Genomic DNA, 17,159 nt, shown 5'->3' on the forward strand with positions numbered 1-17,159 from the left:
TTACAAGCTGTGTGACCTTGGGCAAGTTTCTTAAGCTCTCTGGCCTCAATAATGCTACATTTTTCACAGACTGTTTCAAGGGTTAAATGAAGTATTAACAAGGTTCTGGAGGACTACCACAGTGGGTTTGTCAGCCCCTAATATGGGACCTGCATAAAGGTTTTTTGAATGAATGAATGGTCCCATTGTACCAGGTATAATGAGATTTGGGGGTGGGGTTATCAGATAGTCAATTAACAGTAGTCTGGCATAGGATTCTGGCATCATGACCGCCCCCTTCTCTTTATTCTTTTATTACTTGGCTCTGGATGGATGGCCTGGTTTTAACTGGTTTGTGGCATGCAGGTCTTTTTAGTAAATGCTGTTCAAGTCCCTGTAGAAGCAGAAAGGGCATAAAAATTAAAAAAAAAAAAAATTGGCCACATTCTTCTGGAGCCCAACTGAGCAGAATTGGCTGGTGGATACAGCAGCATACGTGACAAGGAGAGGGAGACAGGTGTACAGGTCACTGGGTGAGGCTTTATTTACTAGTTAACTAAGAACAGTGCTCCAAAGTGCAGCACGGACCGCCAGAAACACCCATGAAGAGAGCCATTAACCCATAGAAATAAGAGCAGCCATTTCTAAGAGGCGGGAGCTAGAGCGCCCCCTGCAGTATCAGAGTGCAGTTGCTGACAGCTCACTTCCTGGTACTGCTAGTGGCCTTCCTTGCCCCCAGGGGTTGGCCCTGCTCTTTTGGTGGCCGCTGAACTGCAGTCAGGCGCAGCCTCAGGAAGCACCAGCCACCCAGTTGGCATCCCTCAGGATCCAGCATCGCTGAGGGATTTCAGTGGCAGCTCGGGTGGCAGGGCACACAAGGCACACAGACAGTGCGGGGCACGCAGAGGGTCCGGGGCACACTGGGGGCAGGCGCACAAGGAGGCTGGGAGGGAGTGGAGCATGGGTTACCCGGCAACCTGAGGAAGAAAGGCATGTGGGAAGGTTTAGAAAGAAGCCCAGCTCGGCAACAAGTCCTGTCAATTCTGCATCCCCCACTCGCACCTTTGTGCCTTCCAACGGCTCCCAGTGGCCACCATCTCCACTGTTTTCCCTATCTTACTTCATTGTCTTCACCTATGTGAACCCAACAGCTTCTTAACTGGTCTCCCCAACCCCCCACTCACCCCTCCTAACCATCCAAGCATCCTCAGTTTCTTAGCCAGAGTGATCTTCTAGCATGCCCCTCCCCTGACCAAGGAGAGTGGGGAGACAGAGGTTGAGATGGTTAGATAGCATCACTGACTCAGTGGACATGCGTTTGAGCAAACTCTGAGAGACAGTGGAGGACAAGAAAACCCGGCATGTTTCAGTTCAAGGGATATCAAACAAGTCTTAGCGACTGCACAACGATCTCTGTCCAAAACCTTAGTGGCTCCCCCTTGTGCCAGGAGGAAGAGCAGCCTCCTTCAACTCAACTGCCACAGCCTCCCTGAAGCCTCCCCTGATTTCTGACAAATCTCCCCAGGGCACCATGTCCCTCCTTCTGGAGATTTCTGTCATTGTTCTACTCTGGTCTGTCTCCCCACTAGCCAGAGAGATCAGCAGTCCCTGTGTCCACCCTGCATACCTGGCCTAGAGCTGGCACTTGATAAGAATATTTAGAATAAGATGAATTCATCAATTGCTAGAGAAGGAATACAAAAGGATGATCTCAGAGACTGACAGGTGTGGGTTCAAAACCAGCAACAACACACTGGATATAGGATGGAAGCAAATAGCCCAGAGACTGGATAGGCAGCCTAAGGACCACATCCAGCATGAAGTGTGTTCCATTTGGCCTGGATTTTTTTTTTAATTTAATTTGAAAGCACTGGGTTGTTTTTTAATTTGTTGAAAATATTTAAAAATCATGAGGACTTAACATTTAAAAGAGAAGCAGCTTCCCTTGAATAATGGGAAGATCCAACAATACTGAATCTTCATCTCACGTGGTAGAAATGGCCCTGAGGGGGCAGCACTATCCTCATTGGACAGGATAGAGCTCCCTGGTTCTCCACCATCCCTCAGTGACCCACATCACTCTGGTATGTTCTTGGCCTAGTCCTTGAAAAAGATTTGACTCTGCAACTCTTTGCTCTGGAGGACAGGATTATAAATGATAGAAAAGCAGGGCTGAATGTCTACCTACAGTCATCAGCCCACCTGGTATCTAAGGCCCAGAGATATCCTGCATCCAGACAGCCACCAACCCTCCCAGTTCTACCTGTACCACAGCTGGGAGTGGATGGCTCCACTGCCTGGATTCAGACACTCCCCATTTCTTATTACCTCCCCCCCATTTCTTATTGGAGAAGGCAATGGCACCCCACTCCAGTACTATTGCCTGAAAAATCCCATGGACAGAGGAGCCTGGTAGGCTGCAGTCCATGGGGTCTCAAAGAGTCAGACACGACTGAGCGACTTCCCTTTCACTTTTCACTTTCATGCATTGGAGAAGGAAATGGCAACCCACTCCAGTGTTCTTGCCTGGAGAATCCCAGGGATGGGCGAGCCTGGTGGGCTGCCGTCTATGGGGTCACACAGAGTTAGACACTACTGAAGTGACTTAGCAGCAGCAGACCATACCCAAGGCCTCCTGAATGGCTCCCCGCCTGCTCCTCCTCCTTCTTTCCACTCAGTCCTTTCTGCTGCCATCTTCTTGAAAAGTAGCATTGAGCTCTCATTGGCTTGATCATTTTCTGAGCATTCACTATACCAAGTACCAGGTACAGGGAATGAAAATATCTTCTCTTGGGCTTCCCTGGTGACTCAATAGTAAAGAATCCACTGCCAATGCAGGAGACATGGGTTCCATCCATGACTGGGGAAGACCCCACATGCCACAGGGCAGCCACAACTGTGAGCCACAACTACTGAGCCTGTGCTCTAGAGTCTGGGAACCACAAAAAGAGAAGCCACTGCAATGAGAAGCCATGCACTCTGCAACTAGAGAGTCAGCCCCGCTCGCCACAGAGAAAAGCCTCCACAGCATCAAAGACCCAGCACAGTCAAAAATAAATAAAAATAAGCATTAAAAAATAAGTATTTTTTTTCTTGTCTTTGAGTTCAAGGGAGTTAGTCAGTTAAGCAAATTTTATCATTTCCTCCTCAAAAAAGTAAGGCCTCCCAATGGTCTATTAAATAAAATCCTCCCTCCCCAGCATGGACCTTAGTGGTTCTCCATTGAATGAGGCCCAATTGACCTTTCCTGTCCTCCCTCCCTCCACAGCTTATCACATGAAGTTACATCATCCTCCCAAGTGTCAAAGACATCCCCCCACACACACCCGTATGATCTCCAGTGGCCCGTCTGTCTCCCTGGAGATGGAAACGACCTGAGAATAGATGCTCTGTCATCATCCATCTCAGTTCCCCTGTGCCACCTGGCACAAGTGGACACTTGGAAGGAGTTTGTCAGCTTGGAGCAGAATGGTCCCAATGGGCCAGGGGTGGGATGGCACCATGAATACCTGCCTGATGTCTTCGGATCATGCCAGCTTCCTAATCACTTCTTAATCATGGCTCTATATTATGGGCAATTACTTCCTATAATCTCTCCCAAACCTCACACATGCCACGTACTTGCACTCCTCGCTGTCCAGCAGCCCCCGGTACGTGTTGATCTCCGCCTCCAGCCGGGCCCTCACATCCAGCAGCACCCGGTACTCCTGGTTCTGCCGCTCCAGGTCACAGCGGATCTCAGCCAGTTGGGACTCTACGTTGGTGACCAGGCCCTGCATCTGGGCCAGCTGGGAGCCGTAGCGGGCCTCTGTCTCTGTCAGGGTATTCTCCAGGGAGTCTCTCTAAGGCAAAGGGAAAGAAAATAACTAATAAGAATGGGCCTATTTTCCATGGCCTGGCTCAGAAAGAACCAAGAAGCAGTCACTGTGAAAGAGACAGTATGGAAGTTTCTCACAAAACTAAAAACAGAACTACCATATGACCCAGCAGTTTCACTCCTGGGTATATATCTGAAGAAAACAAAAACACTAATTCAGAAAGATACATGGACTCCAATGTTTACAGCAGAATTACATACAATAGCCGAGACATAGAAGTAACCTAAGTGTCCATCGACAGATGAATGGATAGAAAAGATGTGGTCCATATATACAATGGAATACTACTCACCTATAAAAAGATAATAAAATAATGCCATCTGGAGCACCATAGAGGGACCTGAAGAGCATTAGGCTAAGTCGTATGTCAGATACTGTATGATATCACTTATGCATACATGCGAAGCCACTTCAGTCTTGTCTGACCCCTTGTGACCCCATGGGCTATAGCCCTGCAGGCTCCTCTGTCCATGGGATTCTCCAGGCAAGAATACTGGAGTGGGTTGCCATGCCCTCCTCTAGGGGATCTTCCCAACCCAGGGATCCAAACCACATCTCTTATGTCTCCTGCATTGGCAGGGAGGTTCTTTACCCCTAGTGCCACCTGGGAAGCCCATATCACTTATATGTGGAATCTGAAAAATACAATAAGCTAGTGAATAAAACAAAAACAAAGAGGAATCACAGATATAGACAGCAAACTAGTGGTTACCAGTGGGGAGAGGAAAAGAGTGAGGGACAATACAAGGGTAGGGCAAAAAAAGATTATTATAGGATTATATGAAATCATGTGTGTGAAACTATTGAAAATTGAAAAGCACTATAGAATTTAAAGAAACTTCCATTCAATTAAAAAAAAAAGAGAGAGAGAGCCAGGGAGAACCTAGGCAGGGATGTTCTGCAGAACTGAGGAAACTGAAGCCCAGAAAGGTCAAGGGACTTGTTCAAGGTTAAACAACTAGAGACAGACCAGGATTTGAACCCACGTTCATGTGACCCTAAATTCCATATTCCTTCTTCAACCTTAGGCTTCAGGCCTTAGATCTGAGGTTCACCAGGCTCCTCCCCTACAAGCATCACTGAAATCAGTGGTCTTCAACCCTGGCTGCACGTTAGAGTCACATGGGAGCCTCTAAAAAGCACCCAGGCCCAGGCCCCACCTCCAGAAACTCTGATTAAATTTATCTGGGGAGGAACTTGGGCAGGGAGCACTTTTAAAGCTCTACAGGTAAGGGCGAAAAGCATGGGTTTGGAAGAGCAGGCTAAGCAGAGATCAAGCCTTCTTGGGGAGAGTAGTTGACAGTGGTCACTTAGCCCACATCAGATTTGAACCATGGCCCATTTATCTCTGAGCTGGGTCTTGGGAGAAACATTCCTCCAGGAGAGGTCAGCTGGGCAAGCAGCAGTGGCGGCTGAATCTGGACTTCCTCCCCATCCTCCCCTCCTCCTCCTCCTGCTGCCCCTCCTCCTTCCTGGAAGCCTGCACCCACTCTCCATGCTGCCTGGCATCCAGAGCTGGGGGAGAGGAGCCCATCAGCACACTTACCAGGCTGTGCTGGGTCTGCAGCTCGATCTCCAGTGTGTTGACCGTTCGTTTCAAATCAATGATATCTGACTGGTAGCTCTGAAGCTGCTCGGAGCTCATGACCACTTGCTGGTTAAGCTCTTCCATCTGCAATGGGGGAGACAGGAGAAGTCTGGGAGTGCCTCTCGGGGACCCTGGGGAAGCCAGCCCCCCTGCGAGAGACCCACCTGCTTGTTGAACCATTCCTCCACATCCCTGCGATTGGTCTCCACCAGAGCCTCATACCGACATCGCATCTCTTCCAGCACCTTGTTCAAGTCCACTGGGGACACAGCATCAACCTCAATGTTAAGGCGGTCCCCAAGCTGGCATCGGAGAGCACCAACTTCCTGAAAAGATGCAAGAGCACCGGGCAAATATGAAGTCACGTGATCCTGGCACACCTACCCAGGGAGATATGAGAAGATGAAGCAAAGGATGCTAAAAATCTCCACGTTAGAGGGGCCCTGTGAGGACTGCGGCCACTCTGAAGCATCCCAAGGGTCTTTCAGCTCCACCTGGACCTCTCTTTGATGGGAGAGGCTTCCTGTTGCTTTGGCAGAAGCTGAGAGCAGCATCAGGGTTTGCCTGATCCATTTGGACTAAAATGGGACAGCTGTGCCCTGTCTCCCCTGCCACCATCCCAGCCTGCATTTGTCTGGGAAGGAGAGCAGCGGGAGCCTGGCTTTACTTGGTTCAAGGCCCCAGTTACAGCAGGCACCTCCCGGGCTTGGCAGCCAAGGAGAGAAAGTTGTCACTGAGGCTGCCAAGACTCGGTGATAGCTCCTCATTAGCGGCCTCTTGGGGCAGCTCCCAGTTCTCTGATTTAGATGGGATGAGTCAGGTGCCTTCAGGCATTCGGCGAGTATGTGGTAACTGATGGTTACTTTTCACTTCAGCCTAGGAAACCCAGCCAGGATTCAGACACTTGTGCTTTCGCATCCCAAGTCAAGAGGTTGAGTGTCAACCCAGGGAACAAGGGAAGAAAACACCAGAGCTCAGGTAAGCTTCACAGCACACAGGTGCCCAGGGCAGAGGGGTTTCATACCAAGGACCTACAGTAGATGAGGAAGAGTCAGAAAGCAGAGGGTCAACCCATGCCTTTTGGATGAAGTATATTATGTATAAACAGATGAAAGGAAGAACAAGGATGGGGAGAGAAAGCAGAAGAAAACCACTGCCTCTCCCTTAGAAGAGGCGGGGGCCACCTCACAGTCCAGCCTAGCAGAGATAGACAGCCATTTCATGTCAATTCTGGAAAATAACCCCTCCTCATCCCTACTGGGCCACTCTACTGCCGGTATGTAGTTCTTGTGAGAAAAGCCACCACAAGTACTTGGCAATCACAGAAGTCCAAGAAATGCAGAAGGGAAGGTTGTTAGCATTTCTTAGCACCAACCAAGAGACAGGCGTTTGAGAACCTGTGCGTGCGTTCGAAGTCACTTCAATCATGTCCGACTCTTTGCAATGCTATGAATGCAGCGCACCAGGCTTCTCTATCCACAGAACTCTCCAGGCAAGAATACTGGAGTGGTTTGCCAAGTACTCCTCCAGGGGATCTTCCCGACGCAGGGATCAAACCTGCGTCTCCTGGGTCTCCTGCATTGGCAGGCTGGTTCTTTACCACTAGCGTTACCTGGGAAGCCCTTAAGACCCGTAACCTCACAGAATTCTCGCAGCAGCCTTGTTGATAGAGCCAGCCCCATTTTACAGATGAGGACACTCAGAAAGTTGTAATAAATTGGGCAAAGTCACAGATACAATCTGTGGCCAGCCTGGGAATTTCAACCCATGTCTAGCCAACCCCAAACCCCAGGTTCTCCCCACTGGGCTCCCCAGGGCCACCTTGGTTGGACTTCAGGCCTCACCTCCTCATGGTTCTTCTTGAGACACATCAGCTCCTCCTTCAGAGACTCCACCTGCATCTCCAGGTCAGCCTTGCACAGGGTCAGCTCGTCCAGGATCCGGCGCAGGCCGTTGGTGTCAGCCTCCACCAGCTGCCGCAAGCCCAGCTCCATCTCATACCTGTGTAAGAACACGGTCAGCCACTGAGGGCTGAAACTGAATACCAGACCCAGGGATGACCTGGAGCCGCTGGCACTTTTCCAACTGTCGTGAAAATAACAGAATGCTGTCCCCAAGCACATGCCAGGAGAGAGGGCTCTCCCTCTACCCCCACACCCAACCCCATCCCCTGGGCCAAACTCACTTGCTCCTAAAGTCATCTGCAGCCAGCTTGGTGTTGTCAATTTGCACGACTATCCTGGCATTCTCTGCCTTTGAGTACAGAATCTGGGGCCACAGCACACAGAAGGGATCGATCCAGGACAAGAAGAAGCAAAAAGAACCCAAGTGAGTCCTGCAGCCAACCCTGCCAAAACCCCTGGGACTCTGGGGGATAGTCATGGAATCTGAATGCCTTGCTTTGCAGGCAATGAGCAACAAGGAAGGACAGACTTTATTAGACATGACATAAGGGTCCTTAACAAGCCTTCACGTTTACTGAAAATTCACAACACATCAAGGGCTATGCTAAGCACTTTACCTGTATTTGCCCATAGAATCTTCTAGACATAAGGACCCTTATTATTCCCATTTTCCAGATGAGGAACCCGAGGCCCAGGGAAGGGACATCCTAGAGTCAGGTAATGAAGCAATGACAGAACTGAGACTAGATCCCAAGCCTCTTTCCACATGAAGGACTCTGGCTGAGCACTCGAACTATGAGAAAATGCTGCGCCCTAGGGAGGTTTCTTTTCCTTGAACATAGCTAAAGAAATGAATGAGATTCAAATCTGGATCTCAGCTCTTTGGGTCGCCCTCCCAGCGAGTCTGTTCACCACTTGCCCTTACCTTCTGCTGGAGCTCCTCAATGATCTGGAAATAACGAAAGTAGTTAGGACCCACAGTGGGCTCTTGAAACTCACAGGCCTCTTGGAGTTGTCTCTCCAGCTCCACATTCTCCCGCTCCAGCTGCCTCACCCTCTCCAGGTAGGCAGCCAGGCGGTTGTTTAGTAACTGCAGGGTCTCCCTCTCATTGCTACTGAAGACACTTTCATAGAACAAACTGTTGGAACCCATGGAGCTGAAGATGCTGCTGGTTGGGTGGTAGGTGGTGGACACAGACAGAGAAGGTACACACGTCCCAGGCTGGCAGATGTAACCCAGATACCACTCTGGCCGGCAGCTCATGCAGCTGGAGCCAACAGAGGAGGACCAGGGTCAGCTCTTGATGGAGGCCAGGGAGCAGTCAGATGGCTTGTCAGAAAGGCTGCAGCTACCTGAATTGTAATGTGGTCTGCCAACCGCATTCTGCTCGAGCCTTTTTATACTCATGGAGTGAGGGGCCTTTTGCTACCAAATCATTGTGGAGGGGTGTTGATGTTTTGACTCAATCCCAGAGGAAGCCACTAATTAATTTGTAATTTGGTTTCCAATAAGGAGTTCCTTTCCTCATAAAAGAGGCCAAGCTTGTCATTTGGCTAACGCGGGACTCTGGTCTTCTATCATTGATCAGGGGAGAGAGCTCCAGGATATATCTTCAAAGGACCAACTCCAGGCCCCAGCCCTCATTTCCAGGCCAGGGCTGCCGGGCCTGACCCTGGGCTGCCAATGACCTTGTCCCCTACGCCCCTGCCTTCTCCAGCCCAGAGACAGGCCACAGTTCTGGGACAGAGGCTTTTAATGAGAGCATCCTTTGTGGGAAGAGGAAGCCTGGCCCCTTAAGGAGGAAATGTGTGGGTGACAGAAGCTGCATGGATCCTGGCAATGGTATAAATCCAGGGAGGAAGGAAAAACAGCCTCTGAGTCTCATTCATGAGCATCATCTTCCTCCCAAGGGAAGAAAAAAATTAGAGGAGAGAACGAACTCAGCACAGGGACATCATTTCAGCTGGACACTACTGAGGAAAAAAGAGGTGAGAACCCTACTCTTGGGAAAGGAGGTCAATGTCATGAGTACCTCTGTGAGCAGAAGCTCAATTTAGACCTTCTCTGGATCCTCCCCTTTCTTTCTCACTGCTCCACATACAGAGAGTTCGATTACTGTTTGTTGAAGAGGCTGAAACAGGTTCTGCTCTCACTTTCTGCAAAAGCTGGACAGGCGGTGGGGTGGTTTACTTTGGGACCTCAGAGACCAGAGGCAGAGTGAATCAGCTTTCTCAGGAAATGACACTGCAGCACTGGGATGAGTGGAGCCAGGAGAACAGAAGCAGGTGTCTCTGATTCTAGAAGTCCTTGAGCACTTCCCAAGAAAGCAACCTAAGGAGAGACCAGTGGTTTTTAGGCCCGAGTGCAAAACTCATGGGCTCACACACTTTGTGTTTAATATGTGTGTGTTATGTAGTCACTTTTTATTCAATGCACCTTCTCAATATAATATTGAAGTATAAGTATTTGTCTTATTTTTCATGTATTTCTAGAAGAGTTGGTAAAGGGGCAGGGAAGGAAAACTGCCACCCAGCCCTATTCCCTGAAATATGTTGCTTAAGAAAAGTCAAGATAGAGACCTATCTCCCTGTGTGACTTGGGAAAGTCACTCTACCTCTCTGGGCTTCAGTTCCCTCCAGAAAATTGAAAGGGTTAGATTAAATCATCCCTCAGTTTAATTTTTTGCAACAACCATAAATTCTAGGTCAAGAAGACAGAAGGAAGGGTATTATAAATACCAGCTACATGGAATGAGACACATCAGACCAGGCTTCAAAATCATCCCCAGTGCTTATGGAATGTGTGCAAGTACCGGGTACTGTGCTGGGTGTTTGGCATTAAATTGTCCATCTGATCCTCACCCCCAGGGTTTCCGTGGTGGCCCACTGGTTAATAGTTCACCTTCCAATGTGGAGACACATCCATGGTCAATCCTGGTTCAATCCCTGGTCAGAGAGCGAAGATCCCACATGCTTTGCAGCCAAAAAACCAAAAACTGTAAATATAGTTTGTAAAAGATGCTAACATAAAACAGAAGCAATATTGTAATAAATTCAATAGAGACTTTAAAAATGGTCCACATCAAAAAAATCCTTTTAAAAGTCCTCATTCTCAAAATATAAGATATAGTTATACCCTGAAGATATTGCAGGTTTAGTCTCAGACCACAGCAATCAACAGGTCACAGGTTAATGATGCAGTTTCTCGAGTTCATCCCAGACCAGCTGAATCAGAAATTCTGAGAATGGGACCCAGTCATCCATGTTTAACAATCCTCCAGGTGGTTTTGAGAACCACTGAGTGATTGGAACATAAATATCTCTAATTTTTTAAAGTATAATTTCCATTTTATTGTTTTTTCAGAGAACAGTATTTCTTCAGTCTTTTAGGGCTTAGCTTAGCTCCACAGGTCTAAATGGAAGTGGAGGTGCTTGGTCCTTCCAGGTTTCACAAGAAATGATGCCTGACTACCCTGGTGTGAATGGCGCAACTCACAATGTAATGAAATTCCACATCTAGCTTGGGAAGTGCATAGGTGTCAAAAATGCTCACTTCAGAAATGTCCTTGCTGGTACCATGTTTGGAGCTTCCCAAGTGACGCTAAAGAACCCACCTGCCAATGCAGAAGACATAAGAGATGTGGGTTCGATCCCTGGGTTGGGAAGATCCCCTGGAGGAGGACATGGCAACCCACTCCCGTATTCTTGCCTGGAGAATCCCATGGACAGAGGAGCCTGGCGGGCTAGAGTCCATCGGGTCGCAGAGTCGGACACAACTAAAGCGACTTAGCAGGTACACACAGCACAAGGTGAACTCTACTGGGTACTCTTAAGGGCTGGGGGAGTCTCAGGATCACCTCAGTCAGCATCTTTCATCAAACTGTTCTCCACCTCTGGCACTGTCACAAGTGATGTCTCTTGACATCACTGAAGTTCCTTAGTGGTGCTCTTCACATCTTTTGAAGAGTATGTGGCTATCTGGGAACAACTTTTCTTCCTTTATGTCTCAAGGAGTTTAGCCTTCCTCCTTCTCCATTTCCAACTGGGATTGGCAGAGCTTGCAATTTGCCTGGTCTGTTGAAGAAGGACATTCTGGGCACAAATGAGTCTTTGGTCCAAGAGACTGAGAGCTCCCACTTCCATGTGGAAATTCCTTGGGACCCAAAGGCATCATGTACCTCATCAGAGGTCAAGAGAACTCCAGAGCATGATGAGTCTCTTAGGAAGAAGACTCTCTGAACTGTGGGAGGAAGCACAATGGCAGGCTCACTCCCCCATCTCCTGATTTGGATGAGCTGTGGGGTTTGGTTTGGTTTTTTGTTTATTGATTTATTTGGCTATACCAGAGATTAGTTGTGGCACTCAGGATCTCTGATCTTTGTTGCAGCATGCAGGATGTGGGATCTAGATCCCTGACCAGGGATCGAACCCAGACTCCCTGCATTGGAAGCACAGTCTTAGCCACTGGACCACCAGGGAAGTCCCTAGGCTGTGGGGTTTTAAGAGAGATGCTGAACTGGAAGGGTTGTGTGAGGGACTGAAGATAACGCATTTCTAAAAGCATGGGACTCTGGTGTGAGATTCCATACTGCTGCTCTTATGGCCACAGGCATGAGGCCAATGAAGTGGCCTAAAATGCTTCACATTATACTGATATCAGTGTTAACCATCTTCCCCTGGAACCCCAAGTCGACCATGTATACTAAGGGGGTAGGAGGGGCTTGTAACACATGTCACCACAGTAGAACCTTGGAAAGACAACGTTAGTCGCTCAGTCGTGCCCGACTCTTTGGGATCCCATGGACTGCAGCCCACCAGGCTCCTCTATCCATGGGATTTTCCAGGCAAGAATACTGGAGTGTTTTGCCATTTCCTTTTCTGGGGGATCTTCCTGACCCAGGGATCAAACCCGGGTCTCCTGAACTACAGGCAGACTTTTCTGACTGAGCTACCAGAGAAGCCCTTGGAGAAGAATCTTAAACAGGAAAACTGAGCTAAACATCCCACTGTAGACTGCTAACACCCCAAAGAGGGACATAGAGACCCTGTCATCCCCAGGGTCATACATGGCCAACCTCCCCCACTCATCTGCCTAAGAGCCACCCCTCTTCACCCAAACCAACAGAGACCCAAGCCAACAATATCAGACCAGAGCTGGTTAGGCATAGAGAACCAGAGCAAACGTGCTTTATTGTTGTACAATAGAAGCCCTTTGCTGCATTTCAGATACCACTGAAATAGCACCCTTTTGCTGCATTTCAGATACCACTGAAGTAGCACCCAGTAGGAAAACCTGACCCAGGAGGCAGCCTGAGAACAGAGGCGCTGGCCCCCATCAAAATGATGAGGAGCTGAGGCCTTCGAGGTCTTTGCCACTAAGGCTTCCAACCCTAGTAGCAGGCTTTGAGAAAGATAAAGTATGTAATTGTCTGGGCCTAGGCTAGGCACAAAGTTACAGGGGATTGGGCTTTAGGGTTACAGTTGAATTGAGGCCAAGTCCAAGCCCTGGATACAATGGCCTTGGCTTTCTGGACTAGTCACACTCAGAACCGGCTTCCCGGGCAGGGCACACAGATGGGGCGGGGGCTACAGGTGGTGCGGGCTGTGCCAGGCCCACAGGAGGCCGCAGGAAGACAGGGGAGGCAAGACTTAGAGGGCGAGTGGTCCGGGGCACACGGGTTACAAGGGAGCCTAGGAGGAAAAAAGAAAGTCATATCACTATGATTTTCCAACTGCTGTTTTTCAATCACTGGGAGCCCCTTAAAAATCCCTCAAGTCCTGGGGCTCAAGGATTTTGCACATGAGCCACCTGTTCTCCTTGATGGCCCTGCAATTAACCTTTCTCTGCTCCTGACTCTGATGTTTTGCCTTGAACTTGCATTCAATCACACTTGTCAAAGAAAGAAGCAATTAGAATGCATCATGTAGTTCAGCTATGAAAAATACAATGATGTCATAATGATGAAAACTCTAAATATTGATTTAACAAAAATGAAATACATAATAATAAATTACATTCAAGAATTAATTTAATAATTTTTTTCAAATTAATGAATGAAGAAGAAAAATAGTCTTCTAATCCTGCCCCCTCATTTTACCAGTGAGGAAGAGGCCCAGAGAGTAAAGGAAATTGCCAGGGTCAAAGGATGACTATATAATAAGACCTAAACCAAAACCCAGGGCCACTGAATTCAAATACCAGGCTCTTCCCAGGCCACCACGCTGTCTCTCCAGGGCTTCATAGACCAGAGAGCATGCAGGGTACTCACTTGCAGTCCTCGCTGTCCAGCAGCCCCCGGTACGTGTTGATCTCACACTCCAGCCGGGCCCGCACGTCCAGCAGCACCTGGTACTCCTGGTTCTGCCGCTCCAGGTCACAGCGGATCTCTGCCAGCTGCGACTCCACGTTGCCGATCAGGCCCTGCATCTGGGCCAGCTGGGAGCTGTAGCGGGCCTCTGTCTCTGCCAGGGTGGATTCCAAAGCATCTCTCTGTGAGGGCAAGGATTGTGTAGGAAGGAAGAATCACTTCAAGCCTGGATGAGCCACAATCAGATATCTCATCTGAGATGAGTCAGTTAGCCCTTTAGCTTCCTGATATAGAGAGGAGCTCCCCTGTTAATATTTCTGAGTCACTGATAATTACTCAGAATGAATCTGTTCTCACAAATACAGGAGATGCTGCCAGGACAGGCCAAGTGCTACTAGTTACCTGTCTTTTACCCCCTGGGACCTTGGTGAACGGGAGTTGGGCCCTCCTTCCTCTTCTCTGCACAGAAAATCCCTGACACTCAATAACTCGACCCTCTGGAACCTGCCCACGTGGTCAGAGCATGGCGGCTGGGGTGGGCAGGCCCCTGCACTGCTAGGCTTGGTCCAGCCACTGCCCCAAGCCAGCCTCGGGCTCACCATGCTGTGCTGGGCCTGCAGCTCAATCTCCAGGGCATTGACCGTGCGTCTCAGCTCAATGATCTCCGCCTGGTAGGACTGCAGCTGCTCCGAGCTGGACACCACCTGCTGGTTTAGTTCCTCAGTCTGAAACACACACACACGGGACCCAGTCAGAAATACCGGGGACTCGGCTTCAGAAGTCGACAGAAGCCACTTAGAATCATGAGCCAAGGACTGTCCAGATCACCCCGTCCACCCCATTCATCTCACCCTTGAGATCACTGTCACCTTCAGGACAGCAATATGCCCGAGGTGCACAGTGAAGTTGAAACAGGGCTGGGACTCAAACTCAGGTTTTTGATTCAGAGCCTCAAGGTCACTTCTGTGACCTACCATGGGTCTCTATTGCACTGACAGTTTCCAGGTACCCACCTGGGTGTTAAACCAGTCCTCAGCCTCCCGGCGGTTATTTTCCACCAGGGTCTCATACTGGCACCTCATCTCATTCAGAACACGGTTCAGGTCAACGGGTGGGGCAGCGTCCACCTCGACGTTGAGTCGATCACCCAGCTGGCAGCGCAGGGAGTTCACTTCCTGTAGCACAGACCAGGGTCAGCACTAACTTTCCCAGGTGGATGCCTCCCCCATGCCTACCTGCTCCCCATGTTCACTTGCTCCCCGTGCTCACCTACCCCCCAACCTCACCTTCTCTCCCAGTTTCACCTGTTCCTCATGCTCACCTGCCCCCCATGCTCTTCTGTTCTCCATGCTTACCTGTCCCCCAGCCTCACCTTCTCCCCCAGCTTCACCTGTTCCCCATGCCTACCCTGGCTCCCCATGCTCACCTGCCCCCATGCTCACCTCCTCATGATTCTTCTTGAGGCAGAGCAGCTCCTCCTTCAGGGACTCCACCTGGGCCTCCAGGTCGGCCTTGCACAGGGTCAGATCATCCAGGATCCTACGTAGGCCATTCATGTCTGACTCCACCAGCTGCCGCATGGATACCTCGGTCTCGTACCTGGTAGGTACATAAGAGGATGCCTGAAGCTGTTTTTTCCTTCTATTATCTATGTCGGATCCCACCCCAGACTGGCCTGGTGCTGTGTGTCCTGCCTTATGTCTCGGTGATTCAGGGCAACCCAAAACCTGAGTCTGGACGCCACCCATGTCCAGCTGTACCAACCCCAACCAAAGGGCAAATGGGACAGCTCACTTGGTCCTGAAGTCATCTGCAGCCAGCTTGGCATTGTCAATCTGCACCACCAGCCTGGCGTTCTCAGACTTGGTGCACAGGGTCTGGGGAAATAAAGAAGTGACTTCAGGGAAAGAAAAGGCATTCTGCTGGCAGGAGCTCCCCATTCTGCTGCCCTGCTCAGCTGGCATGGGCTGTCTTTGGAGGGAGAGGGTCACCCATCCCTGGGCTCTTGGCAGCTGAGGCTCCATGAAGCTTATGGGCGTGCTGTAGGGATCACAGCGGGAAACCCTAAGGTCCCTAGCAACACAGGGCATCTCAGACCTGTAACCTGGGTTAGAGACAGGGACACGCTGCAGGGAAGACCTGACACGGCGGCTTCTTCCTGTCTTCCTGTCTCCCAGGACTGGAGGGGTCTCTCAGTAGGTCATTAGCAAGAACATACTCTATGATTCCCTGGACACAAATGCTCCCTTCCAGGAGTTGGCTAGGACTTTCTGGGGATGCGGGCTGGGCAAGAAGGAAACTTATGAAAGGCTCTCCCAGAGTTAGTTATAGGAAACCTGGTCTGCACCAAACACTTCAAGCCCAATCCCCTTACCTTAGAAAAGAAAGAAAAAAATAAATTCAAACCCAGAGCTTGTGGTATTACATTAAAGGTCTCACAATCAGTTAGTTCATAGAGTTTGTACTCAGGCTCAGACTCCACTAACCACCCCCTGGATCAGTCAGTTAACCAGCCTGAGCCTCAGTGTTCTCATCTGTAAAATGGCCAAATGATACCTCCTTGGAAGGAGTGAAGGAGGCCACAGCTGTGACCAAGCTTTGTGACCTCTGAAGTGTCCCATGGGAACAGAGGTACCAGGCTGGTGCTGGTGGCCTCAGGCTCTGTCTCAGACCCCCTCACCTTCTTCTGGAGCTCCTCGATGGTCTGGAAGTAAGACTGGTAGTCGGGGCACAGGTAGGGCACCTGTTGCTCACACCACTCGTGGATGCGGCTCTCCAGCTCCGCGTTCTCCCGCTCCAGCTGCCGCACCTTCTCCAGGTAGCTGGCCAGCCGGTCGTTTAGGAACTGCATGGTCTCCTTCTCATTGCCTGTAAGAATGCCCTCACCAAACCAGCCCCCGGCCATGCCGTAGCTGGTAGCAAAGCCTCCAGAGGGGAGGCAGAGAGCAGGCAGGCAGCTGGCGGCCCTGCAGCTGCTCTTGCCCAGCCCGACTGAACAGGCAGAGAAACTCCGAGGCCCCCGGGAGAAGCTGGGGAGCTTGCAAGAGCTGCTGGAGAATATTGTGGACACGCGAGCCGAGCCCCCACCAGCCCCTCCCGGGACCTTGAGAGACCCCGACGAGAAGCTGGCCTTGAGGCATTTGGAAGCCATGGCTTGGACAGCACACGTGATGGAGCTTCGAGCCCGGAAACCCCCTGACACAGAGAAGCAGCTTCTTATGCCCGGGTTTATATCTCCACCCCAATGGGCGTTGTTCTTTACAAAGTGTTTTCTCCTTGTTAAAGTTAATACCACTTTCCATCAGAACCCCTCATTAACCTCATGTTTAGCTTCCCATGAACATTTCCCGGCCTCATAAAAAAAACCAGCCCTGTTGGACCGGGGGCTATGTCAAGACTCATCTCCAGCTCCCCATGTCCCCCGGAGGACCAAGTCTTCATCTGTTCTTCAAAGAAGCCTGTCATCAGCGTCCAGAGGTGTGGGAGTCCAGCCGCTCTCTCA

At 50.1% G+C, this 17,159-nt stretch overlaps 2 protein-coding genes across 2 annotated transcripts; both read right to left on the reverse strand.

Annotated features, from left to right (window-relative positions):
* Positions 1-499: 499 nt before the first annotated feature.
* Positions 500-8,705, reverse strand: KRT32 (keratin 32). The gene is made up of 7 exons (XM_027519115.1): positions 8,275-8,705; positions 7,631-7,713; positions 7,290-7,446; positions 5,610-5,771; positions 5,404-5,529; positions 3,601-3,821; positions 500-956 (listed from the first exon to the last, which is right to left on the reverse strand). The coding sequence occupies exons 1-7, from the start codon at positions 8,611-8,613 to the stop codon at positions 827-829; spliced, it is 1,218 nt and encodes a 405-aa protein (XP_027374916.1). The 5' UTR covers positions 8,614-8,705; the 3' UTR covers positions 500-826.
* A 3,836-nt stretch (positions 8,706-12,541) lies between these two features.
* LOC113878201 (keratin, type I cuticular Ha5) lies at positions 12,542-16,846 on the reverse strand. Its single transcript, XM_027519116.1, has 7 exons — positions 16,338-16,846; positions 15,452-15,534; positions 15,100-15,256; positions 14,671-14,832; positions 14,257-14,382; positions 13,619-13,839; positions 12,542-13,040 (listed from the first exon to the last, which is right to left on the reverse strand). The coding sequence occupies exons 1-7, from the start codon at positions 16,806-16,808 to the stop codon at positions 12,893-12,895; spliced, it is 1,368 nt and encodes a 455-aa protein (XP_027374917.1). The 5' UTR covers positions 16,809-16,846; the 3' UTR covers positions 12,542-12,892.
* Between the last annotated feature and the right edge of the window lie 313 nt (positions 16,847-17,159).

The sequence above is a fragment of the Bos indicus x Bos taurus genome, chromosome 19 (assembly GCF_003369695.1).
Source record: "Bos indicus x Bos taurus breed Angus x Brahman F1 hybrid chromosome 19, Bos_hybrid_MaternalHap_v2.0, whole genome shotgun sequence".
In the NCBI taxonomy this organism is placed as follows: domain Eukaryota; kingdom Metazoa; phylum Chordata; class Mammalia; order Artiodactyla; family Bovidae; genus Bos; species Bos indicus x Bos taurus.